Below are 16,871 nucleotides of genomic sequence, written 5' to 3' on the forward strand. Positions count from 1 at the left end.
ACAGGTGAAAAGAAATGAATTTATAAACAGGTACATCTAAATGCGATTTCTGTTAGATCCTTGTATACAGAAATGCAATGAATGTTTCATTATATTGGTCCTCTATCTTGCCCATTTACTAACTGCGAGTATTATTTCTCGTCATTTGTAGATTCCTTGGGGTTTCCTTTAACTGATGTGAGATGATTGCTTCTCACATTTCATCCTTAAGAATAATGTTCTTTGGGTTTGCATAGCTACTCTTTGTCCACAGAAAGAGGATTCCCTTCTAGTCCTAGTTTGATAAAAGATTTTAATATTTTAAATTTCCATCTTCTTTGTTAGGGAGTCATGCATACTACTTCTTTCCTCATAGAGGTGAACCCTGGGATTTTCTCATGTGTATCTAATTTATCAAGGTCTAAAGTTAGTCCTTAACTCTCCTGGGTAACAATGCAAAATCTTAGGGCATTTTCACTCCTGGGTCCCCATCTCCACTTTAATTTCTCTAGAATTGGGTACTTTCCCCAAATTAGACATGATAAGAGAATTAGCATTTGGTATAATTTTTGTTTAGATGTATCTACATATGTATCTATGCATTTGCTCACCAACCCATCTGGCTCAAACCTTTGTAGAATCTTCAGAATTCTACAGCTCCTTTCGGGAAGGGCGCTCAGTCATTGGCTCTTTCCGTTTTTATATGAGAATATCTTGATTCCACTCTGGCTCTTGGAAGAGAGTTCTCCCAGCTCCGGATGTCCGGTTGCATCCCAGCTGCCCTTCCCCTCCCGCTTCAGCCCCTTCACTGAGCTGTCCTGGGTCTGCTCCACGTGATGCCCAGTTAGGCCCCTTTCGGGGGACGGGCCTGCAACCTGCTCCTTTTGTGCCAGCGCTTTTCCACACCGCCACAAATCACCCTCGTCCCAGGATCTCTGAACAGTTGCCGGGAGGGAGGGTCACAGATGTGTGAGAAGCTGATGGGGGTCGTGGGTCCTCTTGTCTGAGAAACATGACTGGGGGAGGTCCTGACCCACCTTCACCAGCTGTTCAGAGCAGGATCCGCGGACTGAGGCCTCCCCCACCAGCAGGTTAAAGTCTGAAAGAGCAGCGATGCCGATGTTGAGTAGAACATGATACTGTTGTCATCAGAATACATAAAGACTCCGTGAAAAGGTGGCGCGGCTCTGTTTCCGTGGCAATTGGTGTTTGTCTAGGGAAGCGGTCCCCCAGCCCCGGGTATGATGTTGCCGACACAGACACAAGCGTTTGGTCCCCACCTGCCCAGGATCAGTGAGGTTGGGTGAGAGGATCTCTCAGTCACAGGAGTAAGAGCTGCCTCTCTTCTGAGCCCAAAGGGGAGGTGGAGAGAGGCCTGCAGGTGGCTGCAGGTGCTTCGGAGGCCGAGGGAGCATCCTCGTTTCAGAGGCTGATGGGCTCCCAGTGAGGCGGGGCCTTGAGAAGGGGTGGGGCCCTGAGAAGGGGCGGGGCCAGCCCGGACAGTAGGGATCCCTTGGAGGTCAGAGGTCAGAGGCCATGAGGACACAGGCTGAAGGAACCAGGCGTGTGGCAGACGGAGGTTTGTCAGATGTGAGCAGAAAGAATGGCCACGTGTGGGTGTCAGAGGCAACAGACTGGAGCAGCAGCCCGCCAGGTGGGTGCTGGGTTGTTTGCATTATGGATAACGACTGCCTGCCCGGGAGATGGTGGCACCACGCCGTCCAGCAGCCAGCAGTGGGACGCTACCGCTTGTCTGAGACGTCGTGCCTGGAAGCCCATGTGCAGACATCTGCACGGTTCCCTGCGGCTGGCTGTGCGGGCTGCACACGGCGCCTCCTCTGCCTTTTGCTTTGTGTCCGAGGCAGGAGGGTAGATGAGGGCAGAGAAGTGCACCGGTGCCGTGGGGGGCGTCCCGTGGCCCAGACCCTTGAAGGCCTGAGTTGTGCACATCATTTAGCTGGTGGAAAATGCGCTGAAGAAGGTGGGTCGCCCCCATTGTGAGGGTGAGGAAATGCAGAGAACTCGTCCAGACTCCGGTGTGCCAGGTGGCGGGGCAGGAATTTGAACATCGAGGCCCCTCTTCCTGGTCCACGAGGTGCCCCTTCAGATCACCTGGTATTGTGCTCGCTCTTCAGCCAGAGTCTCCCCACCGAACCTGGTCTTCTGCCCTAAAATGACAGGCGCCCTCGAGGCCTCCCTCTTTGCTCTGGTGGTGTCTGTGGATCGGGGCCAGGTGCTTATAAAGAAATTAAATTGCACCCTGAGATGAGCAGGGTTCACTGGATTTTCAGCCCGCTGTCAATTTCAGAGCCCGGCACCGACTTATGATATCAAGAACACCAGTTACAATACAGTATCCCTGAGTCGCTTCATCTGTGCCCAGCGCAGAGGCGCTGACATCACACACTGGTTTTCCTTTTTCCTCCTCCCCTGAGCATTGATTGAAACCCAGCTAAGCCACGCTGGCTTTAGGAACCGAATCTGGAGTGTGTGGAGGTGTGCGGGTTCAGATCTCCACGGCGGGGCGGCCGGTCCTGTGTGTGCCCGCGGCCCCATGCAGGTGCGATTGAACCCGAAGGCCCTTTCATGACCGGGGACTTGGCGGAGGGGCCTCGGTCTCATGAAAGCTAAACTCTTCATCCCCACCACTCTTCTCTGTTTCAGAGCAAGAGGAAAACTTTGAGTTTATCATTGTGTCCCTCACTGGCCAGACGTGGCACTTTGAAGCCACCACATACGAGGAACGAGACGCGTGGGTCCAGGCCATTGAGAGCCAAATCCTCGCCAGCTTGCAGTCTTGTGAGAGCAGCAAGAACAAGGTAAGACCCAGAGCAGCCTCCCCCGGGCCCCCACCCCACCCCCAGAAACCAGGAGCCACTGATCCTGAAAGGGAAACAGACGGGAGCGGGGGTGGGGTGCATCCTGTGAGGCCAAGGTGGGCCCGAAACCTTCACGTTTTCCAAGCAGAAAGGGCAATGATCAAGGAGATAATGAAACACTGTATCACATATTGGTGTCTTAGCTCAAGTGCATGGCAGAGTACCCTGTTCTAAATCTTTTTCTCTCTCAAAGTCATCGCAAATGTAAAGTAACGACCTTTGATTGCAGAGGATGGAATCTTTTGGATCCTTGTGGCTTATGTGTCCACATCCGTTTTTGTTGTTTTTAGGCAGAATACCCTCAGGAAAAGAAGTGCTGGTTTAAAAAGAAGCCCTGTTCCATTCTCACATACGCCACCCTCACACCCCGCCACCCCCTGCAATTCAAATCCACGTCAAGTTAGGAAACTGTTCCTTGGTACTGTCTTCGATGAAAAGTGCATGCATGTATATGAGTGTGCAGTGAGTTCAGGGAAGATAAAATATCCGTTTTCTAAATTCCGTTGATAAAGCCTGGTATGTATCTTTATTCAATTAGTTAATTCTTTTGCATTTGTTTAGCCAGGAGAAATAGATTTTAACCTGCTGCCCCATAATAGTCCTTATACAAAGGTCATTTTTCTTGTTTCCTTTTTCCAATCAGAGTATTCCTTCAAAAATCATTATTTTTATGCTTGGATATTTTAAACCCCTTCTCTGGGACACTAACATCTTAGAGAGCATTTTTATTTTTTTAGACTGAACAACTGGAAACCAGGAGAAAGAGCATGGCCTCTCAACCTGCAATTTCATTTGTAACCATTTAAAGAAATTTCTGCCAATGATTTATGTTCAGCTTTGTCATTAAGAAGGGAGTCTGTCTTTCAGAAAGATGGAGTATCTATTTTTATTACCCTCTTTAACCAGGGTAAACCAGACCACAGTCATTATTATTATAATGTAATTTGCCTCTCTTTTTAAAAGAAGTTTTATACCCACAGTGGGGAGAACTGGGACCTTTCATTTCTGAGCACCTTGGCTTTACTTAAGTCATGGCCGCAGATGTGGCTTCTGAAGCAAACTCAGGATGCTTCCGGGTCTCCTGTTTCTGGGGACCAAAGGCACGCATCACCCACAAAGCTCAGGAACCTGGTTTCAGAACAGGAATTGGCTGAACAGACAAAATGCATCTCCAAATTTTGCATCAAATCACAGTACATCAAATCGGACTCTGAATCCATGCCAGGTGATCAGACTCAGGAAGGTGGAGGACAGCGTTGGCCTCTTCTGTTTCACAGCCTTGCCAGTCTCCTCCCAGCTCCCTTCTCTGTGGACACGGCCAGCATCACCTTTGGGCCTGATGTAAACACCAGCCTTCAGATGCTGCCCTTTGCCTCTCCCTGGACGTGTGCCCTCTCAGTTGGGCACCGCTCCTAGGAGGACTTGCTGGGCACAGACAAAGGCAGACTTGTACCCGTTCACCTTGGGCATTTGCTGACCAGGTGTGCAGGTGTACAGCATGGAAATAATATCCACAAGGAACTGCTAGAGGGGAAAAGAATGGGCTGTGAGGTATGCTAGCTGCCCGGGGATAATCAGTTGGTGGCAATCCAAGAGATTATAAAGGTAGACAGAGGCAGTCACACACTCATACACACACACACATGCCAACAGAAACTGTTCAACACACTTTGAATATTTGGGCATCTAAGCAAAGGGTTTTATTCCTTTTATATTTATTTATATTTATCCCCATAATACATAATGATGTATTATGCCACTCTAATGGTAGCAATTATTACATTGTAGTTTGTGATTAAGTGGTCAGCTATCAATTATTTAACAGCAAACAATTTGACATAATGATGATTCAATTTATGAATAATTTTTACATAAACATCAAGCTTATTCCAAGTGTCCTCTGGAATTTATTTGGCTTTGACCATTGCATTAAATGTATCCATCACGAGCCTTAAAATCCTTGAAAGGTACATCCTTTTACCGGCCACCTCTATTTTGAAAAATTCATCTTTAGTAAATGATCATGAATTTGTGTCGTTTTAGCAGAAAACATATACCTCGTAGCACTCTTGATAGCAGAGGAAAGCTGGAAACAGCCTAAATCTCCATCAAAGAAAGCTTCATAAGTAAGCCATCATAAGTGGAATATTATGCAGTCATTTAAATGATGCCAGAGTTATTATGACACTTTCTCTAAGAAGTCTTAGTGCCAAAAGACTGAAAATCAGTAACATAGGTAATAGCTACCTTCCAAAATCAAATTTTAAAATATAAAAAATAAACCTGGATATTCATCACATCAATAAATAAATGAATTAAAATCATGCCAGAGGTTGTGTGATGCCATTGAGAGATGATGCTATGACATTAGATTCCAAAGTAACGTAGACTGTGCCAGTTGTTTTTTTTTAAAGCACTTCTATCTCTATACATGTGCTTTTTTCAAAAAAAGCCTAGAAGAATAGATATCAAAATATTAATAAAACCTAACGATGATAGTCTATCATTTTATGTTGTTCTTTTCCCCTTTATACTTTGTGACTTTCTCGGAAAAGACGGTGAAGGGTTTGTGTTGCAGCATAAGTGCCCCCAGCCACCCCCTCCCCCCACTGCACCGTGGCCTTGCTGCTGTGACAACTGGCTGAACCGGAAATGGGGAGTGAGTCCCCAAGGCGCAGAGTGTGACGGGGGTGTGGTCTCCTGAGGAGGAACCACCAGGCGTGTCTTGGGCCCCGAGCCGCTCATCTGTCGCGTCTCACCACGTGCTCCTGATGGGTTTTTCATCGGCTGGGCTCCGTCCCAGAGACATCTAGTGTGGCGGGCTCAGCTGCTCCATTGTGTCCGACTCTTTGCAGCCCCATGGGCTGTAGCCCGCCAGGCTCCTCTGTCCTTGGCTCTCCCAGGCAGGAATCCTGCAGTGGGTTGCCACTTCCTCCTCCAGGGGATCTTCCTGACCCAGGGATCGAAATCCCGCATCTCTTCCATCTCCTGCGTTGGCAAGCAGGTTCTTTCCCACTAGCACCACCTGGGAAGCCCAAAGACATCCAGAGAGGAGACCCATTTTGGAACCTGACCTCGTGTTGTGTTTGCTCACGATCCTTCGCTGATTCCCGGGTGTTATTTAGCAGTCATGTACACTTATGTCAGAAGTCTCACGTCTTCCGTTTATACGTCTCCCTCTGTGCCCAGTCCCGGCTGACCAGCCAGAGTGAGGCCATGGCCTTGCAGTCAATACGGAACATCCGCGGGAACTCCCACTGTGTGGACTGCGAGACCCAGAGTGAGTATGCGCAAGGGCGGGAGGCTTCGCCCTGGAGAGAGGGAGGCGGGGTGGGCGGACGCAGCCCCCACAGACCCTCGTCTTTCATCTGCTATGGACGGTGTATTGCATGAATTAATGGCACGGAAGGCCTTGAAATGCTTTTGTTTGGACTTTAACACAGTGCCCTTCGCACAGAAGCCTCTCTGATGGCACCATAAGTATTTCTGTCTCTCTCTTTTTTTTTTAATTAGATGAAGTGTAGTTGATTTACAGTGTTGAGTTAATTTCTGCCATATAGCAAAGTGACTCAGTTGTCCCTGTGCGTATGCTTCTTTGTATTCATTTCCATTCTGGCTTCTCACGAGTCCTGCTTATGCCTCTTGGCAACCCCATGAGCCACAATCACACCACGGGTGCTGGGGTTCGGTCCGCTGCCCACGTGCTGTGCCGTGTCCAGCACCCAGGGGACACACTGTGCAGACTTGGTGCAGAAGGCGGGCCGGGCTGCATCAGGTAGGGAGGGAGTCGCTGGGAGCTAGGGCAGCAGCAGGACGCACAGCTGAGCGGCTCTGGTTTGTCCAGGGAGAGGGCGGCTGCTGCTCAGGTAGGATTTGGGTGACTTTACAGGAAGAACTCAGGACTGTCACACATCAAAGAGAAGGGGAGAGCCCACCTGGGAGAGAGACCACCCCAGCCGGCAGGGCAGCTAAGAGCAGGACGGTGAGGCCAAGTCTGTGGCCTCCGGGAGACAGAAGAGGTCTCTTCTGCACGTTCCTGGAGGGACTTTTTTAAAGCGTCTTCTTTTGTTTGAATTTTTAACTTTTACTTTCAAGCCACATCATGCCATGAAGTTAGAGAGAAGTCGTCACATGAAGTGTGTTTTTGTCAGAGATCTTTAAAAGCACAAAATCTGATTACTCTCAGAACCTCCATTAGGAGACATGTCCATGATGGTTTCCACCACCATCTGGAAGACCCCTTTAAAGGGAATATTCCATGGCTCATGGGCTTCACGGTGTGTGGCCTATATTGGAGGGCGAGAGAGTTTTCTGGGAGTGGGCCAGGGGGGCGAGTGCCCAGGCTGGGGATGGGGGGTGGGAAGGGGAGACTGGTTCAGGGGACGCTCCGGGGCCAGTTGGTTTAGAGTGAGGCCACATTTGACAAGTGTAGAGAGAAAAGCAATCCTAAGCTTCCATTTCTTAAACACATTATCTCTCAGGCAATCCTGAGAGATATCAGGATTGATATCTCTCAATGATATCAAGATACCATTTCTTAAACACGTTATCTCTCAGTGCCAATCCTGCCAGGCACTGTCTCTTAATTCTTGTGACTGTAATAGTTGGTGCTACAGTGGGTCCCACTCCTAGAGGGACAGGAACAGTCTGAAGAGTCGAGTTAGACATCCCAGGTCACCAAAGAGCCGGTCACGGAGCAGGATTTAATCTAAGCTCTTAGGTCATCCTGCTTTGTTTTCTCAGAAGACAAGGGGAAGGCTGAGGGACTGAGGTCAGGGACATGAGCAATGACACAGTGGCAAAGCCGTTTGGTTTTTTATGTGTTATCATTCTTGTTATTTTTGCAGGCATTTGCTTCTTTTCCCCCAAGACCATCTCTGAGGTCACAGACCCCTCTCGTGTGTCCCCTGACCCCGCCACGTGGTCCCCACCCTCTTCCTGCCTTGCTATGTTGAATATTAAATAAAGGGCTGGCTGATTTCTGTTGAATTAACATAAAGTCCCTCCCGGTCATTTGCCGTTTATAGAATGATTCCAGATAAATATGATGTCAGTTACCTGGGTTTTTTTTTTTTTTTTTTTTTTGGTGACTCTTCAAGTCTACCTGGAGTAAGGTATTGATTATTCCTGGATGATTTAAGCCTTATTTGCTTCTGTCAGTGGTGAAAGCCATTGACCGTCAAGGTCAGCCCCTTCTTTGGAAATCAGCTGGTGATTCTAGCACGAGGCCGGCCCTGGGCCTGGGTCCTCAGTCTCCTGACCAGGCCCACCGGCTCCACACCAGGCACCCCAGGGCTGTTCCCTGGACTCATGTGATGTTCATGGTGCCGTGTTGCAGCCCAAAGCCTGTTCCGATTCGTTCTGTGAGTCAGGGTTGACGGTTCTGAGCAGGAGCCTAACCAACTTGCCAGCAGGGAAGGATGGAGAAATGGGAACTGCTGGGGTGGTTGCCCCTCAATAAGATCACTGAGAGTCAGACGTTCTCATTGTGGTGAGGCTCTCTTTCATCTTTGAAGTTTGCGAGCACACCCACCATGCCACTAGGAACGTTGATGTGCCCCGGGTGCAAGAGATTACCGGGGACACTGTAGCTTTGGGAATGACCATCTGCAGCCATCCACAAAAGACACCAAGCCATGCCTCATTCCATTTCCCTGTGTGTTTGCTTGCTCAAGGGGTTTGCCCACTGTGTGTGTTAGTCATTCAGTCGTGACTAACTCTCTACGACCCCTGGACTGTAGCCCACGAAGTTCCTCTGTCCATGGGATTTCCCAAACAAGAATATTGGGGTGGGTTGCCGTTTCCTTCTCCAGGGGATCTTCCCGACCCAGGGATCGAACCTGGGTCTTCTGCCTTGTAGGCAGATTCTTTGCTGTCTGAGCCACCAGGGAAGTCTGTGAAAGTACCCAAACGTGCGTTTTTTTCTCTCCAAACCCATACTTTCAGTTGTTTATTGTGTGGGAAATTCTAAGGCCTTGGCCAAAGCCTTAGATGTTTGAAAGTTGCCACCATCACGTCAGACCTTCTGAGACGCTTAAGACAGTTCCAAGTGGTGTCCAAGGGAGCATGTTTAAGGCCCTGACTCCGAGGAGGGATTGCTGGAGTGGGAAGTCTGGCTAGCCGTTTCGCTCTTGAGATCCAAGGGCCTTGGGAGTGAGTGAGTGCGGTCCGGTTGCATCTGGCATCCCCTTCCTCCGCCCGCAGATCCCAACTGGGCCAGTCTGAACTTGGGAGCCCTCATGTGTATCGAGTGCTCAGGGATCCACCGGAACCTCGGAACCCACCTCTCTCGAGTCCGGTCTCTGGACCTCGACGACTGGCCCATTGAGCTCATCAAGGTGATGTCGTCCATCGGGAACGAGCTGGCCAACAGCGTCTGGGAGGAGAGCACCCAAGGGCGGACGAAGCCCTCGCTGGACTCCACAAGGTAGGGGTGCGGGGAGGTGGATGCTCACGTGGCCTTCTGCTCAACAAAACCGGGAGTGTCCTTAGTGACAGCCACCGCGAGAACCGCCCTGGGCACCCGTGGGAAGGCTGATAACCCAGCTGAAATATCTGTGTTTAAAATTGGTCTTCCACAGACGTGGATAATTCAAACTCCTTAATTTTTCATGTTTGTTTTTATACTTTGGGGATTCCTCTCCCTCTCTTAGAGACATATTAAGCTTCTAACCTGATGAATATATCACTTTAATTAATACATTTCTAATAGGCATAAGCTGTGCTGTTAACACTAATTACGGAATTTGGGATTCTTTTGATTTTGTTATTCTTATGTCTTTGATAAGCATCTATTCCATTGGCTCCACTCCCCTCTGACCTCCCACTAAGTGAGTTGATAGTAACCAAACATATTTTATTTTCTAAACTGTATTCCTAACACATTTAATCAACCAAGTACAGCATACGTAACGCGTGGTGGCTCCTCATTAGTGTTAATTGTTACCCAGTGTAAAAAACGCATTTATTTTGAGCCCATTCTGCCTCTCATTTTTCATTTACAGCAATTATAAGCCGTTTTTGAGTACACATGCATATTTAATGTACCTAAGAGGTGATAAAACGGCACGTCTTCTGAGAAAGCCTCTTTCACGGAGGCAGGGTGGACCGTCCCGTCTCCGAGGCTGTTCTGAGCGGGCACAATCCGGCGTCTGAAGCAGAGAAGTGGTGGGTGGGCGCAGCCTTCGCGCCTCAGGTGTGTGCACGGTGGAGGGGGAGGCTGGGTCTCCCAACGCAAGCGCTGTGTTTTGCCGGTGATCGGACAAGGACACCTGGTGTCCATCTATGGGTGGGCCCCACGCGAGGGGTAAGCAGGCGGTTTCTATCAATAAGCAGTAATGGTGTGGCAGGTTGGTGGGCTTCACCAACACTGAAAAATGAATTTGGGGTGCCCCCTTCGGTTCACTTGTGAGAATGAAGCCGGTGTCATTAACTCTACTCTCCGTATTAGATGCTCCGTGGAAAGGGGGTGGGGGACTGAAAGGTGCGTGGCGTCTCTCTGCTTAAAACCTCTCAGCTCGGCGCTGCGAGCTCTTAGATAAGACACGTCCTGTAATATGCCATGTGGGCAACGATCCTACAAACTGAAGACGTGATTCACTTCTACAGGTTTTAAACTTTGATATAACGCTAATATGGAAATCTACTGGCTCATTCACTAGGGGCATTCTTCAAAGATTAGTTCATGTTTTAATATGTATTTTTTCATACATGTAGTGTCCCTAGAGGGTAGTTAAATCTGAAAAAGAAAGATGATCGAAAATTGGATTGAGCTTAATGTGTGAATGCAGAAAACATTGAAGTAAGTTGGGAAAAGATTAATTTTATACATCTAACTGTTTGTATGTAAAAGGAGCATAAGTATTATTTTTAATACCATGAATTAGAAGAGTTTGTTTTTCCATCTGTCATAACTAGAAACTGTTTAGAATGATTAGAAACAGAGATGTAGATTAACTTTTTAACTGGGAAATATTTTGTAATAGTTTCATCTTCATAAGTGAAGACCGTGTGTAAGAGTATTCTATTATTCTGTCTTGAGTGTTTTAATTAGGTTCCTGAGTGCATGACTTCCCCTTCTGTGCAGGATTATACATATTGTATCTTTACAGTTTACAGACATTTGAGGCTTCCTTTCTCACAGGTGGAGTCTGTCATGAACTTCCTATGGTGAGGATGGTATGCTTATGTGGTCTTGCCCAACATAACTTTGGAGTTTCTAAATTCTGTTCAACTCTTATGAAGATAAAACATGTCTGAGAATTGACTGTGCCTTTGGTAATTCTCCCAGGGAGTTGTAGTTTTAATTAAACTCAGCAAATGTTCATCGAGTGCCTCCTCATGGAACAGAAGTGGTCGCCCGGTGATGACCTCAGGTCTGAAGTGATGGGTGTGTGTGTTCAGAGCCAGCCAAGGATGCCAGGACCCAGTGGCATTCAGAGACAGGAGGGGTCTGTGGCCTCAGGGAAGTTCAGGAGAAATGTCTTTTGAGCTGGGCTTGGAACCATGGGGTGGTTCTCCAGGCCTAGGGATGTGGGGAGCGTGTGGTGGAGGCTTAGGCAAAGATAGGAAGGCAAAAGGAAGCCTGGGGGGGCCCTGGGGAGGTGGAGCCGTGGGTTCAATGGGGAAGGGCAAGGCCATGATGGAGCAAAGACCTCGTGAGTCAGGGGCAGTGCTTTAACAGCGACTCAGGGGTGGGTGGGCTTCCCTGGTGGCTCAGCTGGTAAAGACTCCACCTGCAAGGCAGGAGACCTAGGTTCAATCCCTGGGTTGGGAAGATCCCCTTGGAGAAGGGATAGGCTACCCACTCCAGTATTCTTGGGCTTCCCTGGTGGCTCAGCTGGTAAAGAATCCACCTGCAAGGCAGGACACCTGGGTTCAATCCCTATTTTGGGAAGATTCCCCTGGAGAAGGGAACGGCTACCCACTCCAGTATTCTGGCCTGGAGAATTCCATGGACTGTATAGTCCATGGGGTCGCAAAGAGTCGGACATGACTCAGCAGGTTTCACTCTCACTGGGGGTGGGCAGAGGGTGGGCTGTTGGGGCTATTTAAGTGTTCATGGCTGTCCTACTTGTTCCCGGGAGGACCAGAGGCAGCCAGCAGCATCATAGGAAGAAACGGAGACAGGCGAGGAGACCAGTCTGAAGGTGGTGGTCCTGGTAGAACAGAGGGAGAGCCTCAGATACTCAGAAACAACTCAACATAATTGCATCGTGAAAACCCAGACCCCCACCTCCTCCACTACCTCCGGCAGTTTCTTCAGACAGAAAGAAAAACTAAAAAGTTTGCCGTGGAATTCCACCTACGATGTGAGAAGTGATGCCTGGCCTGGTCCCTGCCTCCCCAAGACCAGGAGAGATACGCCCCCCACCCACCCCATCTTGCTGTCTCCGCAGAAGCGGTGCTCGCTAGTGCAAACAGCTGGAGGGCTTATTAATGTGGCCCTAAGGTAATACTAAAAAGAAACATTTTAATAAATTTTTATCTCCATCTGAGGAAAAGCCAAGTGCAATATATCCAGTCTAATTCTTTGAAAAGGGGCCCAGCTGTTTTCCCGAGAAGCTCCGTCCATTCTGTCTTGTTCAGAAGATTCATTCTGACAGTGGTATATAATTAGAAATGTGCTGTTCCTCCCCCAGCACGCACGCATGCACGCACACACACACACTCAGTAGCATGGGGGAGTAGAACACAGCAGATCCTTCACACACACACACACACACACACACAGAGGCTCAGGACCATGGGGAAGTAGAACCTGGCAGATCCTTACACACACACACACACACACACTCAGGACCATGGGGAAGTAGAACCTGGCAGGTCCTTCTCCAAAAAAAAACCTGAAACCACCTTGCACGGTGTCACCCAGACGTGCGGGTGACACAGGACACAGGGAAGCGGGGTCCTCTGGCCAGCCGTCTGTCCTCTGCACCCTGATTAGGGCAGCTTCAGATGGCTCATAATTGGTTCCAGCAATTCTCAGCTGCCCCGAGAACTGCCGTTCAAACTTGAACAGCACACAGATCAATCGAAGCTGACGGCGGCAAAGCCATATTGACTTCCCATTCCTAAACCGGGGGATCATTAGTCAAGAAAAGCATCTTTTAATTATTCCCAGGAAGAAAAAAAAATCTTTTTTTTGGATGGATTCTGCAACAACTGCCATTTTTTTCCCCCGGTGCATTCGATATTAAATTTATCGTCGTGGGAGGGGAGAGGGGGCCCTTCATCACGCTCTGTGATGGAGGTTTAATTTGGAGAAAGGAGCCAGTTAGAGATCGATGTGGTAACAATTAACTACATCTGGGGTGGAATCAGAATTCCCCTCTAATTGCTATTGATACCATTTAAGCACACACTTAAAATATTGATTGTAAATGGGGCTGCAGAGGTAGAGGCGAGGTGGGAACAGAGAGAGGTAGCGTTAGGGGCTTACGGAAGGGCGGCCTGCTGTCTGCGGGCCGGTCAGCACCGGAGTGTGTGGTTGCCCCTGACAGCACGTTGTCCCGTGGACGCCCGCGGGGCCTGGAGCAACCAGGCAGGGCTCCAGTACCCGTGTCAGGACACGATTCAGAGGTGAAGACATTAAAACAGTCATGTGCATCTTTCTGGAGTGAATAAGTGAGACAGAAAACTGCCTAGCTTGGAATACACGTGTCAGAGCATCTTGCAGCCTCGGAGCCTTGGAACCCCTTGTGTGTTTGTGAGCAAAATGCCCAGCACACGATGAAGCCGTCTCCGCAAGCCTCTGTGTGCACCCTGTCACGCTCAGCCCCGTGCTGGTGTTCTCGGGGGCCGGTCTGCATCACTTAAGGCAGGTCCTTCTTCTCGATCCCATCCCCCTTGCACTTAGAAGCTTTTCCGATTGACTTGCAGGGGAAAGAATGTCCTACCGGGACCGATCAGAGCCCTCCGCAGCCACATTCCTCTTGGCAGCAGCTGAACTCTGCTGGGCTGAGCGGCTCTCTCTTCATCTCCCATCTTTGTATCTCCAGGTGGCAGGCTTTGGCCAAAGCCCGGGAGGGTGTTCAGGGACCAGTTGCTATTTGCATTTCACTGCAGGTAGCCTGTTTACAAGGCGCTTTGGGGGCCTGCTGATCTGGTCTAGGAAATCAAAGGAACCTGGAAGTGGAGAGCTTGCGTTTTCAATTCCATGAAAGAACCCTTGGGAAAAGCTCTGAGCCCAGCTGAAATCATCTGCCATCTCTTTGATCCCACCCGGAAGGGACCCCAGCTTGCGGACGGGTGTGCGTGCCCTTCCCTCTCCAAGCATCCTTTCTCTGGGTTCCGTCATTTGTCAGTTCACCTGCGCCCCTAGGCGCCCCTCTTGTCTTTAACCTCTAAAACCCTGTCAGTCCGAGAGGAGGACGTGGGGCTGGACGTCAGGAATCTGCGTGGGAGAGACTGACGGGCCGCACACTCGCCGGCCGAGCGGGTCCACCCGGTGATCCGAGTTCCGTGTGCTTTTGATTTCCGAACGCCACTTTCATCTTATTTATGCACATGGAGATATTGATAAAGGGGAAATGTATCCAAACTGAAAATAATTGGATCCCCACCGCTCCCTCCGAGATATTAAAAGCAGCCCCACTTGGCCACGTCTCTGTCTCGTTAGGTTTGATCGTTAAGATCACAATATCGTAATCTCGGGCTCAAATTTCTGGCATAAAGATGCACTGATCCAAATGCAGCCTCGGGGAACGTGTGGACCCACGCGGCCCCAGGATTGTCTCATCTTATTATTTTTCCACAGCTCTTGGCCCCGCTGAGGTTGGTGTTTTTTCTCTTTTGAGTGTTCCTCTATGCTTGACACCTTTTCCTATTTCCTTAAAAAAAAAAAAAAGGAAAAAGAAAAATGGGCAGGGGGAGAAACATGGGGGGGATAAAAAAAGGACTTTGCCGTGATGACCAGAACCCATCTGCAGTTGGGTGACATCTGCTCCCCACATGTCACTTCCCTCATTAACAAGCAATTGAATTAATTAAATGCTACTCAGAACACGCATAACAAGCTACCGGCAGTGTCCAAATTAGCACTGATAATCAAGGATGATTTCCTTTATTATCCTGCTAAGTGGTGTGCAGACTCTGATCTCCCTGTCTGCCCTCATCTATTTACGTACCCCCAGCCTCTGCCTTTGGAAGCGGAGGTTATCTTACCTAGTTAATTTGCCACGATCACCGAGCATGGCGGATTGATGCCCTGCCTCTGCCGCCAGAGCTGCCGTGTGCGGGGGTGGGGGGGGCACCCTCTCCCCCCTCCCCGCCTACCCTCCCCCCAGCCCAGCCTTTGTATCTCAAGCTCACTGATAAATTAAAGGCCACCCCTGTGGTCTCTCAAGTGAGTAATAGAGGCAGAAATTTCATTTTGCAACTGGCTGATTTAATGATCCAAAGGGTAATTAATGGCCTGATTATCTTAATGTTAAATATGTCCGGCAGCAATTACTGTGACCTCCCGCTTGTCAAGGTCCGGGCTGTGCTCTTCTTTCAATTAAGTTCTCTGGGGCTTAATGGTATGAATAAACTCCTCTGATTCTGTCATCCCAGACGGACGCAGAGGGTTCAGAGAGCTGGGGGCTCCTCGGGAGTTTTAATCAGCCCCGTCTTCGACTCTGGCGATCAGAGTTAACAATTATCCCAAGGACAGCCTCACTTTTCTTCTTCCCCATGCAGGACCAACCCCCCCACCCCACCCCACCTCACCCGCCCTTTCGTGTTGTTGTTTTATTTTATTTATTTTCTCTTATGTGTTTCCGCACTCGGAGGGAAGAATTCTGTTTGCGGAGGGAGCCACTGTGCTCCGGCAGGCTCGTCTCTTCCAATATAAATTATCATGTGAGCGCTGTGGTTTTTCTGTTTGACAGGCTTAATTAATTGGCAGGAGCCCCCGAAAATGACAGTGCCACTAATTGCAACTCCGGGTGCATTTCTGTCATCACGGCGTGCCTGTCAGCGGGCATGCCCTGGCCCCAGCCTCCAGAGCGGGGGGCCCACCCTCCCAGCCTCAGGTCCAGGCGGGGACAGCATCCTGAGCATGTGGGGACAACTGGCCGGCTTCGAGGAGCCTTGGATTTGCAGGCACGCCGTACGCCACACAGGAGTGACATTTACTGCCTGTGAAGTTTACACGTCCGTGGCTCTGCAAACCCAGCAGCTGCTCGGGGGACCTAGTCTTTGACTTCAGACATTTTAGTGACTTCTCAGAGCAGGGCAGCTTGGAATCAGACCCCAGAGCTGTAACTCAGAGACTCTCCTTAACTGGACAGTCCTCATTAGCACGTTACTAAATAAGCTAGGGTTTCCCTGAGCTCTGCACCCAGATCAGAAATATTCCACTATAAGTATTAAGCCATTCAGGGAAATGTACAAGTGAGAAGTGCATTAACACTGCCTCAAAAATAATACCTGAAGGTTACAGTTGACAACAGACAGAGCCGTTCCTCCGGTAAACTGTAGGCAGGGAGTGTGGAGGGAATCCACGCATTGGCAACATGCTCTGATTAAGCTCTTGGGATAGACCGGCCCTAATTATAAGAAAGGCAGATCTAACAAGGTTCTCCATTAGGTTAAGTAAAGTGGGAGCCACGTCTTGCAGCATAACTCTACCGTCCTCTGCCTTTGAAGCAGGTGGTCGAAACAGTCCTGTTGGTTTATCCCGTCTGCCTGCCGCACGCGAACCCGTCTTTTATTTGATCCTGCAGGAACCAAATGTGGGGGAGCCAGCTTTGCCGTCTTGGGTTGAAAATCGCTCTCCTTTGCTTTCTGAAATGTAGCCATGGAGACAATCAAGGAATTTCTTCATGTTTAAGAGTTGTTACTGTCACTGGTAAAGCTGAAAATGCAGTCATTTGCTCACATCTGTTTCTGTAGGGGCCCTGACCACTTCCGAGCCCACGTCCGTTTGTGATCGTAGACGGAGCAGTGTGATGTGGAAGATGAACCATTAGGCTTGAGTTACGTATCATGAGAGACATTCTAAGCGGGTGCCTAGAAATACTCTAAAAC

At 49.3% G+C, this 16,871-nt stretch overlaps 1 protein-coding gene across 4 annotated transcripts in view; it reads left to right on the forward strand.

Annotated features, from left to right (window-relative positions):
* AGAP1 (ArfGAP with GTPase domain, ankyrin repeat and PH domain 1) overlaps positions 1-16,871 on the forward strand; it is a 576,216-nt gene that overhangs the window by 502,398 nt on the left and 56,947 nt on the right. For all 4 annotated transcript variants that reach the window (XM_040231824.1, XM_040231822.1, XM_040231820.1 and 1 more), the window contains 3 exons: positions 2,644-2,798; positions 6,048-6,138; positions 9,063-9,285. In XM_040231824.1, coding sequence (XP_040087758.1) covers positions 2,644-2,798; positions 6,048-6,138; positions 9,063-9,285 — 469 coding nt within the window. The remainder of the gene's footprint in view (positions 1-2,643; positions 2,799-6,047; positions 6,139-9,062; positions 9,286-16,871) is intronic.

The sequence above is a fragment of the Oryx dammah genome, unplaced genomic scaffold (assembly GCF_014754425.2).
Source record: "Oryx dammah isolate SB20612 unplaced genomic scaffold, SCBI_Odam_1.1 HiC_scaffold_28, whole genome shotgun sequence".
Taxonomy (NCBI): domain Eukaryota; kingdom Metazoa; phylum Chordata; class Mammalia; order Artiodactyla; family Bovidae; genus Oryx; species Oryx dammah.